Below are 11905 nucleotides of genomic sequence, written 5' to 3' on the forward strand. Positions count from 1 at the left end.
GTTCTTATATCAAAATGAATTAAATGAATTTCACTCTTCAGCAAAGACTGTTGTCTTTGCTGAAGAGTGAAATTTTAGTTTCCTTCGATGTGGTTTCTCTGTTCACAAACATACCGCTCCAAGAAACTCTATAATTTTCGAGAAATGATTTCCCTAAGGAGATTGTTAATTTGTTTACATTTACCATCAGTACAGGATGATACTTCAATTGGAAGAATAAAATTAGTACAGGATGATACTTCAAATGGAAGAATAAATTATGCAAGCATATAGAAGAAACAACCAAGGGCAGTCCTGTTCTGCTGACATTGGCCGATTTCTTTATGGAACATCTGGAAAACCAACTTTTCAACACCATCATTTTATCTCAACTTCGTATATCCATGGCTTCGTTTCATGGATGATACTTTTGCAGTGTGGTTCCATTCTGAAGCAGAATTACTTCAATTTTTGGACAAAATAAACTCCTTATACACCCGCATCAGCTGAACGTGAGTCTCACAACAGTCTTTCTAGGTACCTTAATAATCTGTAACTCTGTAATATATATATATATATATATATATATAAATGAAAACAAAGTTTATTAGTACTACATCACCAGTTTCAGCATGTATCAGCCTTCGTCAGGTGCACATTAAAAAAGAAATAACCAGTTAAAAACATGGAGGAAATACCTGTAAACAACACGGAAAATTAGTGTATATGTATTTCAACGTTGAAACGCTGAGGTCTGCGCATTCAAAATTGTTCCCTCGTTGGCTTCATTGTTGGGCGTGTGCATGCGTATAGCAATCGTGAACGCTAGTATTTGACCACAGCACAATGACAGTCTGAAAGGTTGTAACTCAGGTTGTTGTTCAGATGTAGGGGGTTCAGAATGATTTCCTTTAATTCTATTATCTTCCTTTCTACTTCATCATGGCAACGGAAAATGTTATTAGACCTGTCCCGTAGGATTGTATGGCTAGGGTTTTCTTCATTAGAATTGGCCGAGAATAGAACATGACTAGACAAAGCACTGGCTCGCGTTCTCTTGTAAGTGATGTCTCCCTTGTGCTCCTCAATGCGTAACTCGATTGACGTCTCTGTTTGGCCAAAGTAAGATATGCCACAGTTGCATGAGATCTGGTAAACACCAGGATATTTAAGATTATGATGTCTAGCTTTCAGATGGCACACAAGGGAGCTAATTTTAAGAAGAGGAGTAAATAAAGTTCTTATGTTATATTTTCTAAGAATCTTGGCTAATTTGGGTGAGACAGAGCTTTTTTATGGAATAGAAATATTACCTTTTACGCTATTGGTCTCTTCGTTATGGCGACCAGGAGAATTAAATAGGAATTTATCAGTAGTTTTTTTAGAATAACCATTTATTTTAAAAGTAGACCTGAGAAAATTGAGTTCTTCTATCTTATCATCAAGAAGAGAGCGAGCACGATGTCCTAGAGTAGAAATAATTCCAAACTTCTGAGGAGAATAATGAGGAATGGCCGAGTGGAGATATCTGTTAGTTTGCGTAGGTTTTCTGTAAATCGAGATTTTAAGTTTTTCTGAGGAACGGGTCAGTTTGACGTCCAAAAAAGGAAGAGAACCGTTAGCTTCACACTCAGCCGTAAATGTTATGTTTTGGTGTTGACTATTTAGATGTTCAAGGAAGTTTAGGAGAGATTCACGGCCATGGCTCCAAATCAGGAAAATGTCGTCAATATATCTTCTCCAAATTCTCTTGTTTTCTTGTTTATTCTCTTGTTGAGGTTGCAAAGTTTTTAACGGTATATAGAGACATTTTTATTCTAGTCTTCGGAAACAACAGACAGTAAAAAATATCTATTCCTGAATAAAAATGAATATTCTGTGTATTATAAGACGTTGTTGATCTACAACAAAATACCAGCATATGTGAGATTGATAAGACAGAAGAACCGCTGATAATAATAATAAAAAAAAAAATTAATAAAAAATTATTTACTGAGTCTCAGTAAACAAAATAAAATTCTTGGAAAATGGAGCGAAATATACACAAACCAGAGAAATACACATAACATGTGCAACAAATTTTACTTGATGATTTGCTGATACATGAAACCATATTTATTCCTGCAATACTCTCTCTCTCTCTTCATAAGTTTTTTTTAATTATGTCATCATAAATTCACTTATTCATATTTAGAATTTATAGGATCGTGCTATTCGCTCTACCCAGCAACTTATAGGACACACACACACACATCACAAATAATAATTACTAATTATTCTTTACCATTAATGAAAGTGTTTCTACTCACACTTATTCTTTCCTATTCTCATATGTCTTATAAATGATGGTTCACATATTTTCATCTTTGAGTATTTTAAATATACCAACCAAATATAGCATTCTCCTCCATTGTTGTTTTTTAATAAATCATAAAATAGATTGTTCCCCCACTCTATGCAGAAGTATTCAAAGTTATCCTGCAATTAATTGCATTGGACCAATTAAGATGAGCGCGATGCACTCTCAAAACTTTCATACATCGATAAAATGCAATCACATGGTCATGGGTGTCAGCAGGTGGGGGGGGGGGAGAACTCCTCCCTGGGATCGATTAAAAATTCCGCAAATTATAATCGTAAAATTGATTGAGATATGTAATCTTACACCCTCGACCCCGGGAACGCTTTGTCTGTCTTAAAATTTTATTATGGGTTCACCTGTTTGGGCCCTCTGCGAGGTAGCCATAGAAGACGTGTTTTATCGCAGCAATAAAACACGTGTTCCTATTTTTGGTTCATCTTTTCTGATTTGTGAACAGTGACGGTTAGTTTGCCCTCAGTGTCTAGTGAGTTACTGAGTGAAGTGTGAATTGTAAATTTATAGCGAAACAAATATAAACAGAAAAATACATTTTTAAAAGGTAAGTGTATGTAATTTAATGTTATTTTGCTTGTTAATTTATGATTTTTTTGCTCTTAAACTGAAATAATTTAATTTAGGATTAATTAATTAGTTGATTTTTAATAAAATATGCCGGTCAATATTTTTTATATATGAAATTGTGATAAAAACTATTAATTCTGAATACCTTTTTTCCCCCCCAAGAATTAAAGATCATTAAAATCGACGCAAAATGAAAATAATGTATTTATAGTTTACATCGACAAATAATTACACAAAAAAAGCTAAAAGATGTTTATTGATGTCATTATTTAATTAAATCAGTAATTATAAAAATGTATTGATGTAATTATTTATCTCCAAGCTTCCCCCCCCCGGAAAAGTTTTTGCGGACGCACGCCCATGCATACGGTCAAATTGACGTGAAATTTGTAGCACAGTTGCATAACCCACATGACAACACACCCAACCGAAATGAGCACGCGACGCCACTGATATATATATATATATTTTTTTTTTTTTTTTTTTTTTTGTAGCGAGTTTCTCACTTTTTTTTTTTTTTTTTTTCTACAGATGATCTTTTAGTACCACACAGTTTACTGCTAATGGAAGAAAATGATGTCATTTGCGTTGCTGATCGAGAGAATCGAAGAATTATGTGTTATACTGCAGGACTTGGAGAAAATCCTCCTGGAAAATTAATGTTCGAAATTGAACATCCAGATTTTGGAAGAATTTTTGCCATTGATCGCAAAGGTAAGCACAATAATTTGAAATTAAAAATATAAATAAATAAATAAAAATAAAAAAACATGATATTTTTGTAGATTTTATTTAAGCACTTATGTTCGTAAAGCATGGTTTTTCTTCCAGATAACAATCTTTTGGCAATTACTGAACCAGAAGATGGTGAAAATATTCCTGCGATGGGTCTTGTTTTCGATATAAACACGGGAAATTTATTGAAAACATGGAAACCTAATGAGGTAAGTAAGAGCAATACTGAAACATGAAACCTTTAATAATCATAATTTAATTATAAATAGCCATTCTTTTGAGGTGTTTTGGCTGACACGTTATGACGACAGCTGGAAGATTACATGCAACTGATTATTATAAATTGCTTTATTAATACAAAAAAAAAAAAAACAGTTAGCCTGTTCTGCTAATATTAATCTTTCTCCGTTCGAAAGCAGGTTTTGAGGGGAAAGCATATACTCTACATATTTTTAGAGTGGCCCTTCTTGCTATCTGTGATAAAAAAATAATGATAAATTTAAAATAAATATTTTTTAAAATAATTTAAAAAATAAAAGTGAAATCGAACTACCTGACAGTGATCTTTTTATAACATAACTTACAGATTCAAAAACTCTCTTTATATATCCATGAAATTTGGAGAAATTTGAACCATTCCACCTAACAGCAAAGAACATCTAACTTTAGCCTTCAGAAACAGACTCGACTCCCCAAGACAAACCGCAAAAGCTGTTGAAAGCATCCCGATATATTACAGGACTGTTCACATTCAATCACATCCTGCAATTTCTTCATATTGGATTATTGCATATCGCTGTCACGAATACCTCATTACCTCCTTTCACTGATACTCATTTCAATTAAGTTCCAGTTACTCAGAAAGCAATATAGTACAATAAAGTATCCTGCTGCAGAAAGCATCCCAAGAGATATATGCATTGTGATACTTCACATTATACTGCTTGAAGTAACCATTACGATGCGCATAAACCGCGAACATGAAGGGGGAAATGTTCAAATTGAACTGGTCGACAATAATGTTCAAATAGGCCATGACAGTCATACATTTCTCCATCAATATTAAGAACCATAATGCCAAAGAATCTCACTACACAATCAACCTGCAGTGTTACGACAATGCAGTTGGTCAATTTTCGTGCTGCAATAGCATTTCCTGGTCTTACTATCAACAGCTTAGGCATTTTTTAAGTGTCTTAAATAGTTGTTTCTGTATTCTGTTTCTTCCCGTGAGTGTTTGACTTGAATTGAAGTGAACTCATCTGCTTCTCTACCCCATCTGGGACAGAAATCAGCGAATGGTATTCTGATATACTCTGCCATTTGACCTTTTGTGACTTTCGATTTATTGATTTTTTCATATCAACAATGTCTCCAGCAACAGGCCTTTCGTTGACTTAATGTATTTTGGTCCATTCTCTGCACATACTGGATACGTTGTGTTTGGACACTTCAGTGGGAAGCTGGGCAGGAGCTATATTGTTATCTGGCGCTGACTATCATGTGGAGTTCATAATCGCCTAGGTCGTGATGTTGGTTCATTATTATGTTGCACTGCATACGCGCATGTATCCCTCAATATCTGCTTCCCTCCTTTATATAGTCTGAAAGATCTCTCTCTCTCTCTCTCTCTGACGAAATAGTGGATTCCGTGGATAACGGAAATATACTTAATAAACTGACCGCCAAGTGTATAATAAAATAAAATTCCATTGATACTTTAAAATGAATAATTTTACTTAATTAAATTCCTGAATATTTTATTTATTTATTTAGGAGTTTCGCGAGCCTCATGATCTAGCAGTGTCACCAGATGGCTCATCACTCTACGTATCTGAAATTGCTATCGATGCACCGAAGAAAATCTACAAATTTGAATTGTGAATAACATTGTTGGAATATATATATATATATATATATATATATATATATATATATATATATATATATATATATATATATATATATATATATATATATATATATATATATATAAAGCATCTTACAGTATTTATGTTACTGATTATCTATTATGGAGCATCTATTTGGTAAAATTTATTATGAAACCTTTAAGTGCAATATTTTTGGGCTGTTTTGATAGCCTGTCACTTTGTGTTTCAGTAAACCATTTCGTAGTGAAATATTAAATCTAACCATGCCAAATCGCACGTATGTGAATTTTAAATATTTATATATGTATATATATATATATATATATATATATATAAATTTATTACATAGTTCAAAGACTTCGAAAAGCTTCTACGATCACTGAGCAAAACGTTTTGACCGGATCATACCGATAGGCGAGCTAACGACCTCAGATATCACTCGTAAAATGCACCGAACTTTTTATATGAGATCATAGAGATATCTCGCCTTAGGCAACAAAAATCCAACAAAATAAATAACAAAATATTAGCTTAACAAAACATATTTTATTAAGCTAATTAAACATATTAATAATATGTTTAATTAGCAAAACAAAGTAATTATTATAAGGTTTCTCTGCTTAGGAGAAATCCTCTATTTTGCATATGGTAAATTATGATACTGAAACTATGTGAAGATCTAAATCCAATCGATAGAATGCTTGACTCGTAGAAGAAACAAAGCAAGGGTCGTGCATTACGAGTATTTTTGCGCAAGAGCATGCCACTTGTTCAACAAAAAAGTTACAGGACTATAGATGCATATCCTCCACTGTAGTCTTGGTAGAAGAATGCATGTTAAACAATATAGGGTTTCTTCCAAAAAGAAGTCGTTACAGTAACAGGAACAGTAGATAGTAGAAGAAGGAACTGTGGGACATGCAAACTATGAACCATAAGTGGAGAAGGTGGTAGTAGATTGCCGTACATTCTGCTCACAGGATCGTATGTTTACAAAGTATGATGTGATATTTAATAATATGTTTAATCAGCAAAACAAATTAATTATTATAAGATTAAACTGTAATAATAAATATGTGCAAGCACCCTGACTATTCATATTATGAATAAACAGTATATAAATAATATAAATCTTTCGTCATTGTTCTATTCAGGAGAAGAGTATTCAAATAAGTGATGTGGATGCCACAATATTCCTAAAATCATTTACACCTCAAAAAATTAATTTCTTATTATTTAATATTATTATTTTCGAACAGTAAAAAAAATAAGCTATAAAATATTGCATTAAGATCAGTAAATTTTATTTAAAATGTTTATTAGTAGCTGCATTTTTGATTATAGCTCTTTCTGTGATCACCTACAAATCAAAATGCTTTGTTTGAAGAAACATATTTTGTTTACAAGACTTCTTATTTTATTTAAAGATTAGGAAGTTATCTTTATAAGAAATCATACAATGCGTTTGTTGCTTTTACGAAATAGTTTGAAAATCAGTTGTTTTTTTTTTCCCCCACAGTTTTTATTATTATCCACTACACTACTGAGGCCGGCAATTAATACAATTATTAATGTACGAAAGGTTGGCTTGCTTTGTTGTTAAGTTTTAACTGTCTACTTTGTGAACTGCGTCGTTCTAATTACTTTCAAATGACAACAGACTAATTTGTTTTTGATAACTTATATTGTCTCAAAAATTTTATATTAGTGTCAGAAACAATGTTTGTCTTCGTCTGAGAGACGATGATCTGTGTTTCGAAAAGTGTTTTATTAGTTTTAAATCTTTGTCTTCATGGAGTCAGCACTAATGAGATTTAGGAGAGAAGCTTTATTTAAAAATAAAAATAAAAAGGAAGCATCTGTGATAAGGCGACTATTTCGAAATCTTCCGATTACTTTTATAATTCCTTTTTTTGACAGCAATCAGCACAAGAAGGATTGAAAACGTATGATTGTACATAGCACCTTAGTAAGCTAAGAGTTTGGTCATCTGGAACGTTATTCTAGATACCAATCTACAGGTGGGACCTAGAATGTAACGTTTTTTTTTGTGCGAAGTTAGTTAAATAAAAATAAATTTTCTAGTAAACTTATTTTTGATTTCACACCCGTTGATCAAAATCATCAACTACCTAAGGACACTCACAAATATCTTTGTCATGGGATTCGAAATCCACAGCCTGTTGGTTACGAAGTGAAGAGAACCATCTACTGGCTTTTATTTGGTCAATATTATATTCTAAAACATGTTGTTCATCCGATCTTTGTAAAACAAATAAGAAAAATCTTATTCGTATTTAGGATTCAAATATGAACAACTATCATATCACAATTTAAAAAAACAGAAGCTTTAAAACGATCAGTCTGTAAGTCTCTGGTAGTGTCAGAAACTGAGAAGTCTGTAGTTAAAACATAAACGCGAATTAAATCCACAAAAAAAGTATATTAATTAACTATGAGTCTGATTGCATTTGAACATAAATAGAAATCGACTTGTACTTTTATTTGTATCCTTTCTATGTTAATATAACATTAAATGCATTTCCTGTTTGGTTTTCTATGATATTCCAAAATGTTCCTTAAATTGTTTCATATTGAGTTTCAACGTTTCATATTTTGTTTATATATAAGCAGATTCTACTACAATATGAACTCAGTAAATGAAATACTTAATATTTATAATTAAAAAAAAATGGGAAGACTAGTTAGCAAAGAGATAGTTGCACTTATGTTGTGATGTTTTTGTTGCTGTCTCTGCATGATTCAGTCACAGGCAACACAAGATTTACACTTTCTTCAGCTTTACGAAATTACCTCAAAGTTCGACTAGGCCAAAGATCCACAACTTCCATTTAGTAGACTTGTGGTGGAGACATAACTCTCCATAATAAAAATTGGAAGAGATGATTAAATATTTCAATATATTTAAGTTATTTAATTTCTATTAATTTAATTTTCTTTTCGTTTCCCCCTAGTAATGTTTTAAGTGTTTAAATCTGTCATGCTGGCTATTAGCCAGTTTGCGATCCTATTTACGATTATTCCATATGCATCTGTTCCATTTCTCTGCCTAATGTCCAAGACTCTGTTCCACTTCTCTGACTAATCAAAGACTAATGTCCAAGCAGAGGCAAATTCAGAAAAAATCCTTTAGTTAAAGCAGAGTAAAAATAATAAAAATAATTTCTTATGCTTATTAATATTTCTTGTATTATTCATTTAATTTAGTTCAATTTTTCACTAGTAACGTTTTTTCTTAATTTTTTGAGTTATTTTATTTTTATTTATTTAGGTATCATTCGAAAATATGAGTATAGGTTTCTTATTTCTTAAATAACAGAATTCGCATTTTTTCCCCTGATAGCCCACCTCTTTCTTTACAGTTCGATAAAAACATAAAGAAATTCGTAATAAAATATGTCAAAATGTAATGAACACAACAAATTCTTAGTTTAGTTTATATTATTTATGTTATGCTTTAAAATATATTTTTAAAACCGAATTTTTAAATTATTTTGCTGAATGGTAGATTTAAAAAAATTAGCTAGATTTCTTTATTCTCTTACCTTGTTACCATACAGACGACAAATTACTGTTAAAAATGTCTTCATCTTTTTAAAGTTTGATTCTACAGGATAACAAAACAGAGCGGTTTCATTCCTTTCATTTATTCATTTTTTTTAGATTCATATGTTGTACAATTAATCTTATAAGATAAAATGTTGAATGTAATAAATATTTTACGGAATGAAATACATCTATTTTGGATGTAGCTTTCTCTTCTGCTACAAAAACCATGCCACCAATTGAAAGAACATGCCTGGGCATCAGACATCCATTACTTCCTCCACCTATTACCAAGCTTTCAACAGACTCGAGGCAACAAGAACATCCCTCATGGGAAATTCTTGATAAAATTTTGATATTCCCTGTCCGTAAGAAGTTTTGTTTGAAAGAAATGTAATGTCTTCTGAAACTGGTGTTATTAAATTTTTTATTTTATGGTCCAACTCATTATTATTATTATTATTATTATTATTATTATTATTATTATTATTATTATTATTATTATTATTATTATTATTATTATTATTATTATTATTATTATTATTATTACCTCTTAGCTTCTGGCTGGCTGGCTGATAATTGTAGCAATCAGTTTTATTTCCTATTAAAATTAGCACACTATTAAATCCATTAAAATTATAACTCATTTCCTTTTGCAGTTTGTTACTGTAATTTTTTGTAATCTTTATTTCAGATTACTATTATGAATGATGTTATTTTAAAATTCTAGAACCCTTTGTCTATTAGCTTAGTCTTATTTAATCAATTAGTTTATATATATATATATATAATCGTGCTTTAGCAACCTGCTTACGTTTTATAATAAAATGACGAAAGCGTTGGATAAGGGTGTTGCATATACAGTGGTATATTTAAATTTTGCAAAGGCGTTTGATAAATTGCCACATGACAAGCTGGTAATTAAATTGGAACGGATGGGGATGAACAGTAGATTGGTTCGCTGGATTGGAGATTGGTTGTGTGATAGGTATCAGCGGGTTGTCTATGGAGGAGCGATATCCCAGAAGAGGAAAGTTACTAGTGGTGTACCTGAAGGGTCTGTTTTGGGTCCATTGCTGTTTAATTTTTATGTAAATGATATCTGGAGAGATCTGAATGGTGATGTGCAGTTGTTTGCAGATGATGCAAAGTTGGGGAGAGCTATCAGGAGTAGTGTTGATGCTGTAGCTTTGCAAGAGGACTTGAATACGCTGACTGAATGGGTAAATAAGTGGGGATGCCAATTCAGTGTTTCAAAGTGTAAGGTTTTAAAATTTGGGAAGCAGAGATGGGATGTAAAGTACACAATCGGTGCAAATATCTTGGAAGAGGTAGAGGAAATGAGAGCTCTGGGGATGATTGTAGACAAGGACCTAAAATTTCGGGGACATGTTACTAAAATAGTGAAGACAACACAGCGGATAATGGGAATGATGCGGAGGACATTGACTTGTAGAAGTAAGGATGTTATGGTTCCTTTGTATAAGGCTTTGATCAGGCCACATATGGATTACTGTGCACAGATCTGGTCACCTGGTTTTCAAAAAGATGAAATTGCGTTGGAAAAAGTTCAGAGGCGATTGACTAAGGTGGTTTCTGGTCTCTGGAATGTAGAATATGAAGATAGATTGACAAAATGCAATTTGCAGAAATTGGTGAATAGAAGGAGGAGGGGAGGATATGATTCAGACATATAAGCTGTTAAGAGGTTATTACCAGATTAATGTCGGGGAAGTTTTGCACAGAATGGGTGAGGATAGCAAGAGAACAAGAGGTCATTCCTGGAAGCTGTATAAGGAGGGTGTGAGCAAGGGAGTGAGGAGCAGGTTTTTTGCATGGAGAAGTATGATAAACCGTGTGTATAACAGTAGACCTCCCACGATGAGTCTTTGACTCCATGGAGGTTTTTATAATAATAATAATAATAATAATAATAATAATAATAATAATATATATATATATATATATATATATATATATATATATATATATATATATATATATATATATATATATATATATATATATATATATATGACTACTACTATTAACTCGGGGTTGGGATATGTTCATTTTTAATATAAGCTGACTAAAAACCCGAGAATTATAACAATTTGAGATTTATTTGAAAACGCAACATGTTTCGTCGAGATTGACTTCATCAGGCGTTAAGAACATAGAAAGATATTAAAAGACACTGAAATAAATAAATAAATAAATATATATATATAGTATCGATTGATAAACTGTTTATTATTATTATTATTCCTGATACCTCCAAGGAGTCCGAAGACTCATCGCGGGAGGACATCTACAACTGTCTCTACACCTAACCGCTACTACGAATCATCTTCATCAACGCCATCTACCGCCCACCTCCAACACCACCACAACTAGTAATTTTTGTCTGTAAATTGCGTGTGTTCTGAAGGGCCGATTTGTATGTATGCGGGATGAAAAACCCGAGTTTCCGGGAGAAAAAATCCTGCTACCTCCGTATGAGATCGGCTAACTCACCTTCGAATTGAAATCGACCAGATAAAGATTCCTCCCGTCACGACGAGAATCGAACTTAGGCCTATTCCAATCGAAGGGCGCAATGTACCGTCGTTCTTCCAATTGCGCTACGGAGGCGCTATATTTATTTATTTAATTTCCCACTTTGTAATAAATATATTAATACTCATTTTTAATGAGTATTAAAATTTTCAGAACTGACATGTTTGGGCTACCTCATTCATTAGCGAATGTCATTAGAGAAGACGAGTGTTTCAGATTACTAAACACT

The 11905-nt window shown here is 32.3% G+C and overlaps 1 protein-coding gene across 1 annotated transcript in view; it reads left to right on the top strand.

The window, feature by feature from the left end:
• Positions 1 to 5567, top strand: part of LOC150107707 (peptidyl-alpha-hydroxyglycine alpha-amidating lyase 2-like) — a 43355-nt gene extending 37788 nt beyond the window's left edge. Inside the window, exons 6-8 of the mRNA XM_090391482.1 lie at positions 3455 to 3637; positions 3755 to 3867; positions 5435 to 5567. Coding sequence (XP_090247608.1) covers positions 3455 to 3637; positions 3755 to 3867; positions 5435 to 5542 — 404 coding nt within the window. The 3' untranslated portion in view covers positions 5543 to 5567. The remainder of the gene's footprint in view (positions 1 to 3454; positions 3638 to 3754; positions 3868 to 5434) is intronic.
• Positions 5568 to 11905: the final 6338 nt, after the last annotated feature.

Source organism: Typopeltis vanoorti, chromosome 4, assembly GCF_054136105.1.
Source record: "Typopeltis vanoorti isolate ZY-2024b chromosome 4, IOZ_Tvanoo_1.0, whole genome shotgun sequence".
Lineage (NCBI taxonomy): Eukaryota > Metazoa > Arthropoda > Arachnida > Uropygi > Thelyphonidae > Typopeltis > Typopeltis vanoorti.